Here is a 22,955-nt window from a genome sequence, read left to right as displayed (position 1 = left end):
AGAAAACAAAGTGCTTTTTTCCCAAACTTAAACTTTGAACATTAAACTAGACTCAATAATTTTTCAATTCTTTATTGTGTCTCAGAATTTATAATCTGTTAGGTTCTTAGAATAACCAATTTCTATATTTTATAAAAGTATATTTATTAATAAGATATGTGGTTTGCCTTCAGGCAGGTTGAACTTTGTATGTCTAAGTTTTTTGTATTTTTAAAATGGAATAAATAATATTTTACCTCCTTATCTACCAGATTTTTTTTTTAAGATGTTATTTATTTATTTGACAGGGAGATATCACAAGTAGGCAAAGAGGCAGGCAGAGAGAGAGAGGGAGCAGAGAGCCCAATGTGGGACTCGATCCCAGGATCCTGGGATCATGACCTGAGCTGAAGGCAGCAGCTTAACCCACTGAGCCACCCAGGCGCCCCTCTACCAGAATTTTTGTTAGGATAAATTAAAGAGTCTTTTGAGAACACCATGAATGTATTTTTTATTGTCATTGTTTTCACAAGACGTGTGATTAGAAATCACCCGCCTTGCCAAAATAATGAGATAGCATATTTGAAATCTTTCAGCAAAACACAAAGCTTTAACTCTGTTTTCTCATCCTCTTCACCTTATTTGAGATATTCTTTCAGAATCACATCATTTATTCTGTTGCAGGAAGGGAGATTATTTTCTCAAGTTATTAATTTACAGAGGGACATTTATTAATGATCACTTGTAAACCAGATGTCTAGATTGCTGGTAAAGATTTGTTAACTTCTTTATTTTGTCTTTCTAGTAGCATTTGTATATTAAATATTTTGAGTTCTTTCATTCACAATATTATATTGATATTAATTTATTCAATGTTTGAGAGCTAACTGTTGATGTATAAACCTAACAGTATTACTATATTTCTTGATAGAGTGTAATAGTATATTTCAAATTAGTTGATCTTTCCATTCTACATATATTTGTTTAACGAGTAATCCTGCTGTGAAAGAACCACAGAAAAATTTAAGGCATTTGTTGGGTGTTCCATCATCCATTCAGTAAGCCTTCAGTGAACATATATATTCAAGATCTCAGGGACTGTTTGATAGGACTTGGGGTACATAGTTTGGGAAAAGAGAGACTTAGCACTTGTTCTCATGGAGCACACATGCTCTTGGAAAGACAGTAAACAAGGAAACTAAAAACTTGAAAGAGATGTTGGTTTAAAGAGAAAAATAGTAAAAGTAACAAGAAGATATGAAAATAAAAAGAAATAAAAGTAATTTTTAAGTCACTGGTGGGTAGAAAGCTTTTTCACAGTATTTGAGCAGGAAAGACATCTTTGAGAGGATATTTAAATAATCTTAAAAGTCAAGAATCTTAAAAGTCAAGATATTTAAATAATCTTAAAAGTCAAAAAGCTCAATGGAAGATAGAGAAGGGCATTCCATGAAGTTGCAACAGAAGTACAAAGACACATGGTAACTAGGTAGTTATGTTAAACAAAGAAAAGAACGATCATGTGCTTAGAAGAGGATGAACATGAATTTGGACAGGTAGGTGAGGAGTAGATTATCTAAAACCTTGAAGATCATAAAAATAGGTTTTATACTGAGTGACTGAAGGAGAAATCATTGGATGGTTTCAAATAGTAGAAACACTTAATCGTCTTCAAGTATATAAACCAGTGAATTTGTATTGATGCTCTTCATTCTCCCAGTAACCCTTAGATTATATAATTGTTATCAGATTATATGGTTTATGGTTAGAGATAGTTGACCTAAAAATGAGAAAATTCATAAAAAATGCAAAACACAAAAGGCTGTCATGCAAGAGAGAGTACATCTTTCTGATTGGCCCAAGAAGTAATGGATTAGTAGAAACTTCTGGAAGAAGTCTTTTTGTTTTATCATCTATAGGAGACCTTCTAATAGAGATCAGAGATGTTCAAAAATGGAAGAGGTCACTCATCATAGGAATTAAGTTGGAAAACTGGTTGATAGATTGTGGCACATAGGATTCAAAAGATGATGGATGGTTGCAGAAGGGTTTTTCTTGATGGAAAGATTCAGTCATCTCATATATATTCAAAATATTTTATATAAATCCATACTGCTGATAATATTTACAAGCTTTCCTCAGGCAAAGTTCCAGTGAAAAAAATGAGAATTTAAAGATTCTGAACACCCTGGGATATCTGAGAGTCTTCCAATCTGTTGTTGTTTGGTTTGGTTTTAAATTACAATAACCCTTTGTGATGGGACCCATCAGGACTAGTGTATTGTAGCCATTATTTCTAATTGGGATAAAACAGCTGGGCCCTCGGAAATGTGTGCATATCAAACCTTAGACTGGGGAAAGGTAGGTGTTAGCTGGAGAAGGTCTTAGAGATAGTTCTGATAGACTTTTTTGTGGAGTCATATCTCATCCCTTCCAGTTGAGAACTATTTCCCTGGGCTTGGAGCCTTATGAAGACATATATTCCCTAGAGCACCTGGGTGGCTCAGTAGGTTAAGCATCATCCCTGGAATCAGGGTCATCATCCCTGGGATCAAGACCAGAATTGGGCTCCTTGCTCAGTGGGGGCCTGCTTCTCCCTCTGCCTCTGCCTGCCATTCCCCATGCTTGGGCTCTCTCTCTTTCTCTGTCCAGTAAATAAACAAAATCTTTTTTTTTTTAAGATTTTATTTATTTATTTGACAGACAGAGATCACAAGTAGGTGGAGAGGCAAGCAGAGAGAGAGGAGGAAGCAGGCTCCCCGCAGAGCAGAGAACCTGATGTGGGGCTTGATCCCAGGACGCCAGGATCATGACCTGAGCTGAAGGGAGAGGCTTTAACTCACTGAGCCACACAGGTGCCCCAATAAACAAAATCTGAAGGCATGTCTCCCCAATTTTAATGCAGTGCCTGGCATGTAAGAGACATGTACATCTCCTTAAATGTTAGGATTTCTTGAATAAAATAATTAAAATAATTAAATTTTCATTATAATTTTGTCAGATACCAATGATTTTCAAAGGTAAATGGAAATGAGACAATATTTACTGAGCATCGACAAATTCCAGTGAAGAAACACTCTATATAGGGAAAGAGTGTTAAAAATCATCACTCCCAACCTCTTCCTACTCCAAAGCTTACCTATTTTGCAGTAAATGGGCCTATTACCTGGTGTACGTACTTTCTGCACCAAGTTGGAATTTTATGAATATTCTACAAGAATCTCCATAACACCATTGTTCTTATCCAGAATTTTATAACCTATTTCTGAAACCCTGTCTATAGTTAGAAAAAAAAAATATTCCCTATTTTCTATCACTATTTTCTTATAATGGCATGGTATCTTTGAAAGGTAGTCTCTTTCATTAGTAGCTAATATTAATTCATTTTATTCTTCCCAAGATGTATTTCATTTTTCATTTTTCCTTGAAAACAGAATTGTAATCACAGGGTACGGTGCACCATTTCTTGTATCTCTTGGTTTTAAACAAGCAAAATCCAATTTAAAACAAAAGAAAATTAAAACACCGATGCAGTGTTCCCATTCCTATTCTTGGCTTTCTTAAATACACCTCAAAGAAATGAGAACTCAGCAAGTCTGATTTCAGACATATTTTAGGTTCAAATACTATGTCATCTGTAATTTATAAGTAAATACTCTTACCTACTAAAGCAAGACATAGATAGCTCTCACTCTGTTTATCTACCATGTTGTTACCTATATAATGAATTTATCTAACCTGAGGTTAAATTTGCCAGAAGGTATAACTAAATGTTTGATGAATGTAAAGTTATATTTCTATCCAATTGATCTAGATAATGTGGCATATATGTCTTAAGTTAACAATTAAAAATTCAACAGGGAACCTGGGTGACTCAGTAGGCTTAGTGTGTACCATTGACTCAGGTTATGATCTCAGGGTCCTGGGATCCAGCCCTGCATCGGGGCTCCCTGCTCACCGGGCAGTCTGCTTCCCCCTCTCTTTCTGCCCTTCCCCAGCCTTTGTGCATAGGTTTGTGCACTCTCTCAAATAAATAAATAAATAAATAAAATCTTTAAAAAAATGTCAACAAAGTATTTTACTGTAGGAAAGAGGTATGTACACAGAGTGGAAAAAGTGCCAGGTTGAGATCAGAGTTCAAGATTTGAATTCTGATTTTTCTCTTTAGTAGTAAAATGACTTTGAGCAAATCATTTCACTTAACTAAGGGTCAGTTTCCTCTTCTGTAAAATGACAGTTTCAGATTCAAGAGAAATTTTTTTTTTAAGATTTTATTTATTTATTTGACACACAGAGAGCAATAGCAAGAAACAGAGCACAAGCAGAGGGAGTGGCAGGCCGGCAGGGGGAGGGGGAGGAAGAAGCAGTCTCCTCTCTGATCGCTTATGGAGGAGTCAGATGTCGGACTCCATCCCAGGATCCTGGGATCATGACATGAGCGGAAGGCAGACGCTTAACTGACTAAACCACTCAGGTGCCCCTCAAGAGAATTATTCTGAGGTGCTGTGAGCCAATGCATGTTTAAACTGTTTGTTTGTTTAAACTGTGAGGCAACATAATTTTTGTTTGTTTGTTTAAACTGTGAGGCAACATAATTTTTAAAATTTTTCCTCAATGACAAATCAGAAATCATGGGTGTCTTTTTTTTTTTTTTTTTTAACTCAGAATAATGTTTTCATGTGTGTTTGATCCAGAGAGGACTTTGTAGACATTCAAGTTTATCTTCCCCTCTTTTAGCTTTTGATAAAAATTCAGAGAGCTCTGAACAGACTTTACCAAGTTAAACAAGAACCATGACCAAACTCTAGCCAGAATCCAGTTTTGTTTTTTGTTTTTGTTTTTGTTTTTTTTTAATTTACTTGACAGAGATCACAAGTAGGCAGGCAGAGAGAGAGGAAGGAAAGCAGGCTCCCGCTGAACAGAGAGCCCCATGCGGGATTCGATCCCAGAATCCTGGGATCATGACCCGAGCCGAAAGCAGAGGCTTAACCCACTGAGCCACCCAGGCGCCCCCAGAATCCAGTTTTTTTGAGATGAATTAGAAATGTCTACAAAATACATTATTATTATTCAATCCTTGTATCTCAGAGCTAAGCTTGTCCAGCAGAAATAGACTAACTGTAGGAAATACGGTTTTTATTAGACAGTAAATATATCACCAGCAACTTTTCTGAGCCCGTCATCAAAATCGTTTTTTTTTCTCGTTTTTAATTGGCTGAGTTAAGCAGAGCAGGTTTGTATGCCCTATTACTCTCTAATGCATTTCAGCCCCGTCCTTGCCCTAAGTTATAAATGTAGCTCATAAAAAAACCTTAATAGATAAATGTGGCAAATGTGCAAACTTGCAGCCATTTAGATTTGGTTGACCCTTATATCAGTAAGAAACAAGATATTGATCATAGGGGCGCCTGGGTGGCTCAGTGGGTTAAGCCTCTGCCTTTGGTTCAGGTCATGATCTCAGGGTCTTGGGGTCATGTTCCTCATTGGGCTCTCTGCTAAGCAGGGAACCTGCTTCTCCCTCTCTCTCTGCCTGTCTCTCTGCCTACTTGTGATCTCTCTCTCTGTCAAATAAATAAATAAATAAATAATCTTAAAAAAAATATCCATCATATATCCAACCAATATTTCTTGAGATCCTATGAGTTACAATAAAAATAGCTAATATGAGCCTCCATCAGAAAGGATGAATACCCAACTTTTGTAGCAGCATGGACGGGACTGGAAGAGATTATGCTAAGTGAAATAAGTCAAGCAGAGAGAGTCAATTATCATATGGTTTCACTTATTTGTGGAGCATAACAAATAGCATGGAGGCCAAGGGGTGTTAGAGAGGAGAAGGGAGTTGGGGTAAATTGGAAGGAGAGGTGAATCACGAGAGACTATGGACTCTGAAAAACAATCTGAGGGGCTTGAAGTGGCGGGGGGGTGGGAGGTTGGGGTAGCAGGTGGTAGGTATTATAGAGGGCACGGATTGCATGGAGCACTGGGTGTGGTGAAAAAATAATGAATACTGTTTTTCTGAAAATAAATAAATCAATTTAATAAAAAAAATAGCAATATGCATTGTACTTTCTGTGTGCCAGTTTTATGAACTTTGTGTAATGTCTCCTTGAAAGGTGACTCTCAATTCATGAAATAGGTGTTACCATCTGCACCATTTTGCTAATGAAGAAATTGGGACCCAGAGAGTTTAAGTATGCTGTCCATTTTTACATGGATTGGAGGAGGTAGAGCCCAAGGCTGAAACTCTGGCCATTTGGCTCCAGTCTGCTCTTCACCACCCGGTTATGCTACTGGATGTTGAAAGCTCAGTGTTAGGGGCTGAGGCTATAGCAGCGAGTGAAGCAGGCAGGATCTCTGCCTTCATCAAGAGACGAATGGTACAAAGTGTAAGCAAGCGTGCCATGATTGTATAGCAGTAAGTTCCAAGGAGACAGTTAATACCATTGTCAAGTGTTGTAATGGTTGGTTTCAAACAAGGGTTTGCGAAAGCTTTTCTAACAGCTTATGACATTTTTTAAATCAGCAAAAGTTTAACTAAAAAATGTGCTGACAGAAAAATAACCACCATAATTGGAGGATAGAGTATGATAACTAAGTTTGGTTGGCATGATTGGTTCATAGACATTGCTTTTTGTCATGTAAACTTCTATCAAATGGAACGATTATTAGGTCTATGTCTTACTCTGTAGTAAACTTAAGCTATTAATCTTTTAGCTAAAGCCAGAAGTAGAAGAAATTTGATTATAGTAATCTTCACAGTAAGCCTAAAATGTTGTCTTTGTCCTGAAAGCAATAGGAAATCACAGCTAGTTGTGAGTAGATAGAAACAATTAAAGCAATATTTTAAAAATACAGCTTTATTTGTACGATATGTATGAGGGAGACGGGCAATATGATCCATCAAAAGTTATTACAAAAGTATGTGTGTGAGATAACAAAGACTGTCAGTGAAAATCAAGAGGAAAGATCAGATTAAAAAGATAATAGCTTTGTTATTATGCTTGTATAATTGTAATCTCTGAGAATCTAATAAGAGCATATTCTTATATGTAAGTATTTCAACAGATTCATGTTAAAATTTTATAATCTTTTTATGAACTAGTGTCTTCGTCTACTTGTTAAAAAAGTAGAAGTGAGAAAATAAATGCATGTGAAAGAGCTGAGGGTGTCCAGAAATCACTCCCAGGCAGGTTGGTGCATTAAGAGTTAATATTACTAATTTCTAAAACTCAGCCCCCTCTTAATTCCTTCAACAATGTATTTGTATCAATTTGCCAACAAATAAGAGAATTTTTTTCCTTTAATGTAGTTTAGCTCTAGATTCAAGATGCCCAAAAAGTAAGCCATATATTGAAGTACAGTGTAACTTACAAAATAGTGAAATATAACTCACCTAGAAACTGAAATATACACTATTCCTTACTTACTATGTAAGAACTGCCTCCAAAAAAAAGTCCAAGTGCTAATAACGCCTTTGATAGTTTTGATGCAATAAGAGTTGTTAATACATATATGAAATATGGGTAGCTGGTAATCAGGCTGAATGAGATCCAATATGAAATTCATGATCTTTTTAGTAACATCTTGAATCTAATGATCGCACTTTGTGGCTGAATGTTATGTATGTATGCCCGTGGGTTTTGTTTTAGTTAAAATATGATAATCAAAAAAGGAAAATGAAGATGAAAATGTAGTGTTATTTTAGTTTATCTAATATGTTATTTAATAAAACCGGTTCATTTCTACACAGGTATGACATCAAAGATGATTACACACTGAGAATTAAAAAGGCCATGAGTACAGATGAAGGCACCTATATGTGTATTGCTGAGAATCGGGTTGGAAAAGTAGAAGCCTCTGCTTCTCTCACAGTCCGAGGTAAGAAGCTTAAGATGTGAAATACAATTGAATCAACAGACTAATTTTTGGTTAAATTGGTAAGTGAACTCGCAGTCAAAACAATAGTTTACACTCTTTTATCATTATTATTATTATTAAGATGCCTAGATTTTGTGTCCTTTCTATTATTAATTGAAATAAAATTGATTTCAAATTTGGGTTCAGAGGGATGATTATTTGAGGGAATTATTTTTTTATTTAATAAGTAATAGCTGAGATGGTTTAAAAGTAAATCTTAAGAATAGAAAAGATTTATACCAGTCTTTTATGTACCCACAGTTTTGAAGTATTTACTTCTTTGAAATGTCACAATTTTAAAGGTACTCTGCTTTCTGTTTACTAGTTCGTCAGTTTATACCAGGAGGGTACTAGTTTGAAATCCTTTTCTATTTTAGCATCCAAAAAGCAACAATAAAAAATAAATAAATAAAGCCAACACCACTTCCAAAGTGAAAAATGGATACAAATGAGCTCCCACAATGAGAAAATCTGATTTAGAGAGTGATTTGTGAAGTTCATTGGCCTTAAATAATTGAAATCGTTAGTGTCGCTCCTGTAATAACTTTCACTTTCTGGGTGTCATGCGCTTTTTCATTCATGGAATAACGTCCATTTATAGACTCCCTGGAATTGCTTGTAAGTGAAAGAAAGCATTACTTAACCCCCACAGTGAGGTAGAATGAATTAACGGATTTCCTGGTGGTGAGCGTTGATCCACAGGAGTAAATCATAGAGTCCCGAGTACCAAGAGGTACCATGTGGACATCCACACTTATTCTCGCTCAATAGGCATCACCCATGGCATCATTTACACTCACAGAACATCAGACAGAGATAGGCGACCACATCCTCTGCTCAGTCTTCCCACCTATCTTCCCGCACCTTAACAGATGCCTCCCCTTGTCATCCTTTGTGAGAAGGTCAGCGGCGGGCTCTGACCCCCTCTCAGTTACAGCTCACCCTGTGTAATCCCACCTCCGACCCTTGTGCAGCTTTACTCCGAGTTTTCATGTGATTGGCAAAAAGCTTTGGAGGAATTTGCGTGGGTGAGAAATGTGTCAGGGATTCTCCTGTTGGTCCTCCATGGGGGCCATCATTATTTTCCTGATCTATGATTTTAGCACCAAATCGTAGAACAAAAAACCAAAAAACAAAACCTGTCTTTCCCCAGGTAACTCTTAGGAGACACACACTGTGGACAACTTGGAAAATATTGATGATTCCACACTTCTCAATCGCTCTACTTTTATTCCACAAAATCCATATTTTTTCCCCATCCAGACATTTCTAGCGGGAATTTAGATACAAAACAAATTTAGACAAAATCCGCGTGCTAGTTGCTTACAAGCATCTTCATTCCTCATGAGTTAACAGATCATCAAAAGCTGTCATCATATACCAATCAAATACACAGACTGAATATATAGTATCAGAATCCAATAACCTTTGTAAACCACATTACTACATTGAATCTACATTCTCTGTAGGTGATTATATATTTGTATGTATTCATGTACTAGGCACCCCTTTAGGAAAACAATTCACCTGACCAAATTTTCCCCAAAGCTTGTTTATTTGTTGTTTCTGAAGTGAGTGAGGGAAAAAAAAATAAACAACCCATCAAGAAATATTCCGTTTAAAAAATATTTGCTGACTAAACAAATGGTGAGAAAAATGTGAGGAGTTTATTTGTTTATAGAAGCAGCAGGGTTCTTTTTATACTTGAATGCTTGGATGAATGAGACGTGAAGTGGTCTGTTTGCTTTGAGATATTTCCCAGCTAATTGTTTTCATAATTTGTTGAAAGTTGCAGGTTTAACATTTCATTTAACAAAGCATGCTCCTCTCACATGGATGTTTCTAGCTAACTTAAAAAACTAATAGAGTTTTTTTGTTTTTAATAGGATTTTTTTTAAATCAGCAAACCTTAAATGGTCTCTCCCCTAATCTGTGTCCTGTAGATGGATTAGAGAGTTTAATCTGTGTGGTATGTATTTATTACTCATCTAAGACTGAAACCTCAAAAATAGGGTTAAAGAAAATCTCCATGATACAATAGAATGTGGAGTAAAATATTGTTTAAAAATATTTTTATCATTAGGAAAAGCAGTTGGAACTTCTCATGCTAAGAGGTTAACAGGAGAAAAAGCATATTATCTACGACTTTTTTTTTTTTCTGTGCTCATTTTTCTGTGCACATACGTGAAATGTTTAGCCCTTCCCTGGATTGTTTTATTAGAACAGGGTCAACTGAACAAGAGGCCACATCCATTTTCATCCATTTAATGCAGGGACACAGTTTAGTTTAATTTGCTGATTTTGAAAACATCCACCTGCTAGGTTTTTTTTTTTTTTTTTTCCAGATAAAATGTTTCTATGTAACAGAAACGAGAAGTTTAATTGGTATGTTTCTGCTAAAATTTTATCATGAAGGCCAGTTGGGGAAAAGGAAAAGGACTTTTATAGTCAAAATCTGGCACAGAGATTTACTTAGTTGTTTTCTACTTTAAAATAAGGTGAAAATAGATTATAAAATTAAACTTAACAGCAAGTAGCTCCCTTTGCTGACTTGACAAACATAAAATTAGAAAGAAATAATGCTAGACAACAGTCGACCTCCTAGCATTTATATTCTAGTCAAATAATTCATGATCTAATAGAGCGTTTTTAAATGGGTCCAAAATGAGTTAACACAAACTGCATATTTGTAAACACATTTTTCCCATTTTCAGTTATTCAGATTGGCTTTGCATAAATTAAGACTTCATTGGAAAAAACTATCTTGCTTTTAGGGCAATAAAACCTTTTTTTTTTCCTTTTAAATAAAATTACTCTACACTAAGTGAAATAGAAATATATTTTATATTTTTAAGCCCAATTTTTCGCCATGGTTTCTTCTTTTTCTCTCTTTAATATCAATAGATTCAAAATGCCTTTTGGTTTCTAAAGGAAGCATTATGTTGGGGATTCAGCCTGAGAGGGCACCTGAAAAATGCAAATTCAAAACCAAAAGGAAAAGTTCTTTTTCTACCAAATGTTAACAAAATTAAGAGATACATCTTTCGAATGAGGCACAACCTTATGATGTTAGTCTGTTGTCTTGTTCTTGGTTGTTATTTTTGTGCACACCTGCCCCCAAGAAAGAAATTGTGGATTGGGCAACTTTCTGATTTTTTTCCTCTTGCTATGGCAAATACCTCATAGTCTGTGGAATGCACTAGAGGGTCACTGAGCTAGAATTTTCATCCTGCTGCTATGATTGCTTTATTCTTCATTGAATTATCTGAATCTCCCCCTTTTCATTGTAAATTATAGTATAAGACCATGAATTTCCTACAGAGGCAACTCCTTATTGTTTCAGAGAATGCACAAAGCTAGTATCACGATGTATTGGTTGAGTGAATGGATGCCTATAAATATGGTTGCAGTGGCTATATCTATCTCATTGTGTCCAATGAGGCACCATGAAGACAAAACTACCCTAAATTCTAGAGTTATGTTGTATGCACACTAGAGCTTTATCCATGGGGACGTGGGCAAAACACTTGTTTGTTGTGTAAGTTTATATTTTGAATATAAGAGTTCATAATAATTCAAGTGCTATTAAATGTATTTCCTCTTCACTTGAATAATGGCACCATATGTTTTATATTTGTCTATTGCTTTTATATGAAGTGGTTTACTATCTAAATTGATTTGGCTTTATTCTCTTTAAAGAAAGTATTATTGAGCCCATGTGTGTCTCTCACAATTGCTGTGCACAATAACAGGCCCAGCTTGATTTTAATGATTGAGTTATGGTATAATAAAAAATATGATAATAATTTGTTGAAGCAGCAGTTTGAAAGCCATTCTCAGTGTGAACAAGGATCAACTTGTCACTCATTGTTTTCTGCCCTCTGCCAAAAAAAAAAAAAAAAGGAAAGAAAGAAAGAAAGAAAAGAAATGAAAGAGGAAGAAAAGAGAAAAGAAAAAGAAAGAAAAAAAGCTTAACAGTAGTTAGGGAGGCACTCAGTTGAAATCTCTAAGGATGTTCCAACATATTTGTTATATTTTCATCCACCCTGTCCACAGATGAAAAGTGATGTGATCTTAACTTATTACTGGCTGAAAAGCAGCGTCAGGGGCTTTTCTGTAGTCCTTGTAATGGTTCTGACTAACCATGCTTAAAATCCAATTGCTATTTAAATCAGACAGTGAGGCTTTCTTTTATTGACATGACATTTGCCAGTCTGTGACTTGAATAGTTATATTCATCAGGTTCTTAACTTTGGGGTGATAGAGGGTATTTAAAAAGTACTTTGAAATAAGAACTATATAGTAAGTGATGACAATATGACTTTACTTAAACTATCTCTCAATTCACAAAGAGCTAATTCTGGAATGAAAATAATTATTTTCTTAGAATTATAACTTTCAGTTTTAGTCAAACTCAGACATCCTGTTCATACTTGAATTATAAGACTAGAGATCACTCTACTGTCCATACTTAAATGTTAACATTACACATCATGCATTCTGATAATTTTCTTTTCTTTTTTTTTTTTTTAATTTCTTCTTTATGTTCTCACCACACCATTGTAATGTCTACAGCTCGCCCTGTTGGTAAGTAGCCATCCTTCTATCCATTTAGCATGGCTTTGTACAATGCTTCATAACTCATGCATAGTAGGATTTGATAGCATGAAATATATTTATTCATCCATGTTAAAATATTACGGGAGGATCTTCCATGAAAGTTGTTCTGGATCTTTTCATCACTTTGATAAGCCATTTTGTAGTGACCTACGAGAGTAAGAATGAATAGGTAATGATTTTCATGGAAAAGAATATATGAATGTTTAATACTAGAAACTGCTAACTTTTCTTAAAGACATAAACATAATAATTCTTTTTTTCTTGTATATATAAAAATCATTTAATAGTAATGCTTGATATTCATTAAGATAAATGATTAGGAACTAAATTAAAAGTTTGGATAACTTGATGCACTTCTTTGATTTTTAAACTGTTTCAAGTCCTTGCTTTGTAGTGGCATTTTCAACTGCTGTATACTTATTATCTGTTTTCCTATTTAAACAAAATTTGGTAGAATGCTTCCAGTTGTTCTAAGTAGATGCTTACACTAAGAAGAAAAGAGAAGGATGAGTTGTGTTCTTTGGCATGAAAAGTTGGTGTGGTTTTAACATTTCTCATCCTTCATTGACTGTACAAAATTGAAGTTAACAGTTTGCATTTGCAGTAATTTAAGTGGTAATTATTTGTAAACATTTGGAAAGTCAGACCTTATCAAATTCACTGATTTTATAACCTTTCTGCATCTCTTTTAAAGTTTAGCCTAAACAACCAACTAATGTGTTTATATAAAATAAATCTTTGTAATTGTGTTATAAGTAAATGAACAGATGGATGCATAAATGGATGGATGGATGGATGGATGGACGGATGGATGGATGGATGAATGAATTTACTATAGTGCTTTTTTAATATATCAAAAGATACTTGAATAAGTTATTTGATTTGACACAAGGTTTATAAATAGTCCATCTAACTTCCAAAGCCCTCTTAATACACTGACTTGACGTTGACATTTGGTATATATTGGTCCACTCATAACATTTTTTTTCCATTAGTTGAAACATTTATAAACCTTATTGTTATGTAGTATATTCTTGCATAGATGGAAAATACAGAAAATTAGAACTTTGGTTTCCCAATCTGAGCTTCTGATCTGTTATTTCTGAGCAGTACTTCCTTTGATAATTGTTTAATATCCCTGATCCTAGGTCACTTCATCTATAAAATGGAGAGAGTAGTATTAACTTATCGAATCTGTTGCAGGAATGAAATAAGCTCAAGATTGCTTATATATGTGAAAACACTCTGTATGTCAACATTGGTTAACATATTCTTAATTTCTGAGACATATGTTATTTTGTATTTTTATTTTTTGAAACACAGTTATGGCTTACAATTAATTTGAATGTAAAATGCAGTGATTATTTTCTTTAAACACAATTATTAAATTGATCATGCTTTTTACAGTTGGGGATGTTAGGAAATAGTGGAATAGGTTACATTTTAAGCCTTATTTTTTAGTATTTGTACAAATTCCTATTAACGATAACTTTACCTACCTATGGTACTACATCTAAAATTAAGAAGTGAATGGGAAATAATAAGATAACTTTTCAAGTTAAAAGGAAAAATGACTTTTAAATTGTAGATCTTTACATATAGAAACGTTATGCCAATAAACCATGACCACTTGATTTATATTATCTCACAAATTTCCAGGACAGAAAATAGTATGTTCATAATTTCCAATACATTTAAAACACAGAAATAACAACAACAACAAAAAAGATATACATTGATTAGCAAATGTGATGTACAGGTAGCATTGAGATATACTTGTCACCTAGAAGGTATTTCAAAGTTATTTCTGTTTTTATTCTTGTTTTAAATGATTTCTTAAGTTCTCATTGGACTGGAACTAAAGAATAGCTTCTTGACACATTGTATTTTATTCTGGGAAAGTCGTCATTTCATAAATCTATCTCCAATGACTTATGACAATGTTCAGAAATATGAAGAACTATACTTTAAACTTGACAACTGCTATTAATTTTGGAAACTGAATGTTGGATATGCTTTTATTGGATCACCAAAGATGAGATGGATAATGAGGAAATTAGCTTGCTTTTTCTTTGCATAAACTTTTTACATGAGTTTTAATTCAGGAGCTATAGATATGCCAACTTTTTTTAGAAGGTCAGAAGATACAAATCAAGTAGATCATAAAGTAGTCAAATAGTAGTCAAATAGTAGAAAACTATATTAATATTAATATTGTAAGTTGACTAAAACACAAGTTTCTCAACTTTGAAGCTCTTAGCAAAGTACATTAATATTAATATTTGTTAGTGGTTTGAAATGCAAGTTTTTCAACTTTGAAGTTCTTAGCAATAACATATAGGGTATTCCACAAAGAAGAAATCACAGAAAGGGGGAGAAAATCCAGCTTTGAAGTCCAGTATAGATTAGGTGAAGAAATATGTACCGAATACCTGAAATTTAGAGAAAATTGAAGGGATAATACCTATGTAAAGCTTTTGAAAGAAAATTAGAAATATATGCAAATTCCAGAATATCTATAGTTTCATTCATTACATTCCATATAGGATTAAGAAAACAACCACAACAACTTGGTAGTCCCTGTGGAAAGCCCATTTAGAAATCATTATAAATCCCCAAACTGTGAGTGTTGTCTAAATGGATAACTCTTATGACCTGCATTTGAATTAAATAATTGGCAACACTATGCAATTTGCAGTTGGAATAAACACCTTTTGGCCTCCTTTTGAGATTTCAGAAAAAACTCTCGACTTACAGGATCTTCAGTGGGGGAAATATCACTGAAAGCAGACAATTACATACTTGCCAATGGAGAAAAGTGTTCTCCAGATTTCACGTGCCCATTGGCGAAGTCAGCGTTTCAAAAGGAGTCCTTTAATGCAACTTCCATAATTTGCTTACCACAAAATTCAGGACAAATGCCACTTTGATTATTAAAAGTCTGCCAGCCCTTTCTGAGGCTTCGACTTTTTACTATTCCAAAGTCATTCTTTGTATGAGAAGTAAAAGTACATCCTAGGACAGAGTTAACTAAGAATGCTGAAATATTCATTTATTTGGAAAACTCTTCTGATACGTTCTGATAAGGGAACTGACAGCAGAAAATGGAATACATATCTTGCTTCCTATACCCATCTGTCTTATTTTTCTCTTGGAAGCCCTTCCCAAGCTTAAAAATAAAAATGAACATCTATTTTGGAGATGGGCAACACATTTTTTCCTACAGCAACTCAAAACATGATGAGTAATTGGAAGAGAACTGTCAAATCTACCAGCTGCCTTAGGAGTGAAGCTGAGCCCTGCTCCGTTTTCTATCATGTAGACCATATGCTAGATGCTGACTGCCTCCCGTATGGAAGCTAAAAGCTGTGGGCATCAGGTAAAAACTTGTTTAAAATATCAAAACAAACTGACAATACACAATTTTAGGGAATCTTCTACCTATTTCCTTAGTTAGTGACTCAAAGGTATGTTTCCTTTGGATGAAAGAATATAACTGGCCACACAAGAGTTTGTAGGTATTGAGAAATATATATGTTTGAGGCAAAATTCCCATTTTTAATTATTATTTTTAAGAAGCAGCCAGTATTCTAAACAAAAATCTATGGGGACATTGTTCCTTTCCAATCTTCTCCACTGCTTAAACACAACAATTAAACATATCCTCATTATAGAAAGTTCCGTTTGGACCCGAAGTGTAGTTTTGTTTTAAGGGGCTCTAAAACACATTATTGAGACCACCAAGGGGTCCAATAAAAAATGAATATTTGAAAAAGTCATCCGAGGCAGATTATGAAGCAGACATTACATACAGAATAACACAACTGATCTTTCTGACACCAACACCCCTCCCTCCCACCTTGAAATCTGGAAAACTTTATGTGCTGCATATCATTTAACTTAATATTGGAAATATTCCAGGCTTTTTTTTTCTTAATCAGAAAACATGTAGGTATGATATATGAATCCTTTCATGTCAAGATCCTCTTTTCTGCAAAAGGCGTCCTGAGTGTGTCTTAGAAGGAAACCTCTAATTTTATTCCTTGCAGACTTTCTTCTTTGGACAAGCAGTTACCCCATGACCTGAGGTAATCATCTCCCTCCTACAAGCACTTAATGTTTCCTGCACCTGGTGCTCATTAGCTACCTTATTCAGAGTCCCATTTAATTTTTACTAAGCATCACGTTTTTCATTGCTCCATATGTTTTGATTAAATAGTAGCTTAAAAAAATGCATTCTGTTTTGTCTTGTACGTTCTAACAGAATTTCCATAATGTGAAACATTTAAAATATCTTAATCTAATGCTAATTCTTAAAGTGAAGAACAAGTATGGGCTACTTCCCAAGCTTGCCTGGTTTTAGTCACTGACTTGATGCTTCTGCAAGGACCTGTGTGTTCAACAATGTCTGTTCACTGCCTCTAAAGTAAAGGATAGGTATAAAATTCTTGAGTCGTATTTTTTTTTCTCAGACCTTGGTGAAAATGTTGGATTGTTTTAGTATTGGATGGTACTGTAGAGAAGTCTGAGGTTTATGGAATATTTTTATCTTAGGCTGATTCCTTTTAATGATTTGAAGACCAATGTAGTCCCTTCTTCTGGAACCTTGCTAGATTATATCTTGGTCCTGATCATGCTGTGACTAATATCCCCAGGACACAAGCCCCTTGAATCTGCAGATTCATGCTTGAATTTACTCTGTTTCAAGTGTTTTCTTCTCTCTTATCTTTGACTATCTTTTTCTGTCTCCCATGAGTTATGTGGCTTTGCTTTGTCTTAATTCCATATTTATTAACTTCTGTATAATAATTTTGAAGTATCATTTTTATTTCATATTGTCTGATTTCTTAGTGCTTAAATAATCTCCCTAACTTTTTCAATTGTGAATATCATTTTTTGTTTTTGAAATATATTTTTAAAATACATTTTGTTTATTTAATTTTATTTTCTCTTTTCATCATTTCCTTGCTAATCTTAAATATATTAGTTTTCATCTCTAGTTACCTTTGAGCTCTTTTATTACATTTTGAGGGTCTTGGTTTTTTTTTTTTTTTTAAGTTTGATTCTTTTGAAAAAGAGAGGCCCTGTTGCATGTAATGTCATTTAGACTATGGACTACTATTTAGTTTAAAGTACTTCTGTGTTTCCTTAGGTAATTCTTTGAAGCTCAAGATTATCTTTCTTTCTTTGACTAATTGATTGTATTCTTTCTGTCAATAATTAAACAGTTAATGGGTAGTTTGTTTTATTTTATTTTACATATATCCTGTTTTTAGGCCCTACCTGATTATTAGTCATTCAGTTTACTGCTAAAGATGAGAGTTTGCATGTTTGGAGAAGAGCAAATGGGAAGTACCAGGATCATTCAGCAGCCTCTGTGGATGTTATCTTGAATAGTTTATCAAAAAAGTTTTTATTTCTTCTCAATATGCTAGTGACCTGGATGGTAAACAGCAGATCTCTTTAAGTTAGAAGCTTTCTGTAGTCCTTATGAGATTCCCTCTTCATTTTTTTTCATAAGCCCTGCTTCATAATCAAGGTGGTTTTTAGATGTATTAGTTTTCTACTGCTGTGTAACAAATTGCCACAAATTGAGCAACTTCATTAGCACCCTGTTTATTAGGCCACAGTTCTATAGATAAAAAGTCCAAACAGACTCACCTGAGTCCTTTGCCTAGCACTTCACAGGACAAAAGCAAGGTTTTGATCAGGCTAAGCTCTTTTCTGGAAAACTGTCCAGAAGAATCCACTTCAAAATTCATTCAGTTTTTTATTGACAGAATTAAGTTCTTTGAGGGCACCTGGGTGGCTCAGTCGGTTAAGCATCTGCCTTCGGCTCAGGTCATGACTGTGGGGTCCTGGGACTGAGCCCCACATCAGGCTCCCTGCTCAGCTGGGAGCCTGTTTCTCCTTTTCCCTCTGCCTGCAGCTCCTGCTGTTTGTGTACCTTCTCTCTCTCTGTCAAATAAATAAATAAAAGATCTTTAAAAAAAAAAAAAAAAAAAAGGACCTAACCAGAGTCATCGTCTCTTAAAAACAACAACAACAACAAAATCTGAGTTCTTTGTGAGCTATAGGATTAGAATCCCCATGTCCTTGTTTGTTGGCTGCCAGTAGTGGGTCCCAGGTCACTTCCCAGCCTTTGCACATGGCCGTCACAACCTTCAACTTCAGCAGTAGTCTGTTGACTCATTCTGCTATCAGCTAGAGAAAATTTCCGGATGGAAATGTCTCATCTAATTAGGTTAGGCCCATCTGATTATTCTTAGGGTCAACTGATTAGTAACCGTAATTACATAGGCAAAATTCCTTTTGTCATGAGATATCACATAATCATGGGAGTGTCTCCAGGAAGTGAAGGCTGTGGAGGCCACCCTGCAATTTTGCCTCTCACATTAGGCTTGGCTTTTCCTTTCTTTCAGTACCTTCTGCTCAACTTCTGCATTTTAGCTGGTTTTCTACAGTCATATCTCATATTGTCCAAGTCTCCTTCTTGACTAAATTTTTTCTTTTTCTCATCAAAGGACCATGGGATGGGCTTTTGCATTGTTAGCAGATAGTTTTTGTGAAATTGGTATTGATAGAAGATTGTGGATAGAGACTAGTTGGTATTTACCATGCTTACTCATTTTCTCAAGACTTGACTATGTTTGACAGAAGTACTTCACCACTTGTGTTTTTGAGCTATGTAGTTTATCTAAATTATTAATTTCTCTTGTAATAAATAAAGGAAAGTAGAACAATAAGCCTTTACTCCATTATCTTAACCTAAGTATCAAAAATCTTAAATACTCATTAATTTTAGAGTTTATTAAAATAAGAATAAACACTAAATATGTTAATTTAATAATTTAATTTAACTTAATAATTAAAATTAAAGTACTATAAATATCAAAATAATATAAATACTCTGGACTGAAACAGTATTAGGAGATTAGTGTTAAGAGATTTGACTGGCTACTACCAGAAAGAAATAGCAAGCATATTTTAATCACACCTTCTAAGAAAGTGAAAATTTTCATTTACATGTTATGCTAATTTGTAATTTGACAGATATCATGATACCTATATATATTCATGTGTATTTCTATGTACTATAAAATAGATATTATGATATACATTACACCTAAAAATTATATGCATGACAGTTGAATTATGACTCTACTTATTTAAACATATTAAATGTCACTCAAGGGAATAGCTCATAATTAGATTCATTAAAAATATATAAGCTACCAAGTTAAATTAAATTTTGAGTTAAAATATATCTGAATGCCTTTTAAAGTCTCTTATGGCAAGCAATGCTTTCCAGATTTATTAGGGATATTATTTTCATCTGTCCTGAAAAACTGTTAACTCTTTGTTAGTAAATACATTGTTGCATTTATCGTTCTGTTGCCTCTAGGTCTAGCATAACACTTACAAGTGGTAGGGGCAAGCCAAATGGTGGTGCAATTAACTGATACACACATATGCATACATAGGTAATACTTGCCTAGAAAATGTTTATGCAAGCAGCTTTAAATAGTGCTATAAAAAGATGAAGCAACATTAATGGTAGCAGGCCAATCACATAGTCTCCATTCTGCTAGGAGGAGATAAAATACAACAAAAAGAAGGCACTAATGAGTTAGGATGGTGCCTTACTAAGCGTGTAATTAATGTTATTAAGAAACATTGCAGTTGCATATTAAAATTCCGTTAACTAAGCAGCCCTTCAGCATCAGTACATTTGTTTCTTGGTTGCAAGTTTTTTTTTTTTCCTTTTTTTTTTTCTTTTTTTCTGATTGGCATCTTCATGCAATCTTTTTCTAAAAAAAATGAGATAATGGGATGTGATCAGCCTTCGTGGTTTAGCTGGAGTGCTGACATGACAGTTCTGGCAAGTTGACAGGTTAAGTGAGTGAAAATGGATGTCTTGTCTCACCATTTACTTGAAGAATCCTCTCCACACCCCCATATTTACAGCCCCTTCTATCCACAATGTGGAAAAGTCTAGTTTTCCCAGGTTAGGATCTAGATAGAATTTTCTTCACTACTCTTTCAACTGTTCTCTTTCTGTTGGTGAAAAATGAGATCGTTTAAAACTATAATCTAAACATTGCTTTATTTAATAATTCATTAGCTTTTACATTAATAGTTTGGGTTTTTTTTTTGTTGTTGTTTTGTTTTGTTTTGTTTTGTTTTGTTTTTGAGAATTAACAGTCCCTTAGAGAAAATAAAATTTTATTTTGTCCTCAGTATTTTAGTATTTAGTCAGTCAGGAAAGCAAGAATAGTAATCTTACTGTTGATAATGGACAGAATGATATATGAAATGTGCTTGACAATTCAGAATTTGTTTAAAACTTTGTCAGATTTTTCTAGGCATTCTCAATTTACAAATTTTATAGAATTTGGTATGTCTATGAAATTTGCATGTTGAATCTCAGAATGATTTCCTACAGCTGCAGGGGTTCCCATATTTATCTATAATCAAAATGAAATCTATTTTAGTACACTGGAATATAATAAGGTTTAAAATTATCTTAAACGTACCCAACTTAGTTACTCTAGGAATTAACTATTACATTTATTGCAACATAGAACTATTTACTATCATCAGAGGCTAAAGCCAATAAAGATTATTTACAAGAAAAAAATTCATGGTTCCACCAACATAATCCTTTAGTTTGACAGACTGATCTGGATTGCCAAAGGTGGTGACACAGGCTAGTTAGGGTGAGAGCTGTTGCAGTCTGAGAAACTCACATCTCTGTCCTAATGCATGCATTTTTTCCCTCTGTGAAGAACAAATTCCCACTTTCCCTTCCTTATCTACTTAATTTCAAAGGAACAATTCAACCTGTCTCTTTCTCTCTTTCTCTCTCTCCTCCTTTCTCCATGCTTTCCTCAATTGTTGGAGACAGAGTCAAGTTATTGTCATAATGGTAGGACATCCTGTATTACACCCTCACCATATTCCTCATGTTGTGTCATACTTGATTGTCTTCATATGAGTTTCCTCTGTAGCCAGTAAGTTCCAGGGACAGAGATCTTAGTACCCTCAGACCCTAGCACAAAATGAAACCAGTAAATGTTTGTGGTTGGTTAAACCAACCAACCAAGCAACACCTGAATTCATTTCTAACATAAATTTTGCTACTATGATGTTTTCCAGTGATGTCTTTAAATTGTCTTTAAAAAACAATTAAGACCAAATACAAGTAGTAATGTGCATATAGCTGTTTATTATAACACTGTTATATGCTTGCCTATAAAAACCCCAAAATTCAAGATATTTTGAACCAAATTAATTTATTCTTTTCAAAGGCATTCTGTGCACTCTAGATAATCATAGAAATGTTTCATTTTGATGTTTGCATTGTTCCTTTTCAGGGAGAAGTATAATATGTGTGAATATAAATTAAAAAAAATGATTTTTACCAGGATTATCAAACATGCATACTTGTGTGTGTGTGTGTCATATTTACTACTAAAGCTCAGTACTTTTGATACTCCTTGGAATTGCTTACTGTATATGACAATTTAGAAGGCCACTTTCATTATTTTATAGTCACACTGTAGCATTCATTTGACCAACTCCATGACTTAATTTAATCTTCAGATTTTGAATAATCATGCATTACTTTTTGAGTTCTAGCTATTATGTGAACCCTCAAAAAGTAATCTTCCCACAATCAATAAATTCCATGAAAGTAGTTCTAAAATAGCTGCATAATTGCAACATGTCTTTATTCATACAAGTCTGAAAGCAATTTGTACAATGGAGATGTTTCATAGGTAGAGTAGAATGGAAAGTCTAAATGGATGAAGAATATAAGAATTGTGATTCTTTGTAACCATTCTATTGTCCTTGAATATTTACTTTACTTTTCATATTTATGAAAGCAGTATGCCATTTGGTACTTTTACTTTTTCATACTGACATTCAGGAAGCAAATATATAGATAAATTTATATATATTTACACTTATAAAGAGACATTAGATTATTGAAGAAGCATATATATGGATAGATAATTACTACATTATTATTAGAAGAAAAGGTATAGATGTTGGAATTTTACCATGGAATTTTTAATATTAGCTAAAAGTAAGGTGCTGGCTGAGAAAGAAGGCATAGCATTCATCTAGAAGAGTTAATGTCATGAACTCACTAAGAAAGAGGTGAGCTGGAAAGGTAGGTAATTTAGTAATTTGATTACTTGTATTCCTTGAAAATAATGACAAATGAATTAAATGTGATTAAACAGAGTTTATAAAAGTGATTATTTTAAATCCTATCTCCCTAAATTATGTTTTCCTTTTATATGCGCCGCTTCCTCTAAGACGAATTATGTGTTAATAAGCTTCAAATTAAATATTTTATGACATTATGCATTTCCAGTATTATTAACAGAAATTCTTTTGAAGTCAAATGAAGTGTTAAATAGTAA

At 34.0% G+C, this 22,955-nt stretch overlaps 1 protein-coding gene across 7 annotated transcripts in view; it reads left to right on the top strand.

Annotated features, from left to right (window-relative positions):
- Nucleotides 1-22,955, top strand: part of ROBO2 (roundabout guidance receptor 2) — a 1,305,913-nt gene that overhangs the window by 1,166,080 nt on the left and 116,878 nt on the right. For all 7 annotated transcript variants that reach the window (XM_059392157.1, XM_059392155.1, XM_059392153.1 and 4 more), the window contains exons 6-7: nt 7,733-7,860; nt 12,475-12,486. In XM_059392157.1, coding sequence (XP_059248140.1) covers nt 7,733-7,860; nt 12,475-12,486 — 140 coding nt within the window. The remainder of the gene's footprint in view (nt 1-7,732; nt 7,861-12,474; nt 12,487-22,955) is intronic.

Source organism: Mustela nigripes, chromosome 2 (assembly GCF_022355385.1).
Source record: "Mustela nigripes isolate SB6536 chromosome 2, MUSNIG.SB6536, whole genome shotgun sequence".
Lineage (NCBI taxonomy): Eukaryota > Metazoa > Chordata > Mammalia > Carnivora > Mustelidae > Mustela > Mustela nigripes.
This window is presented reverse-complemented; position numbering and strand designations above follow the sequence as displayed.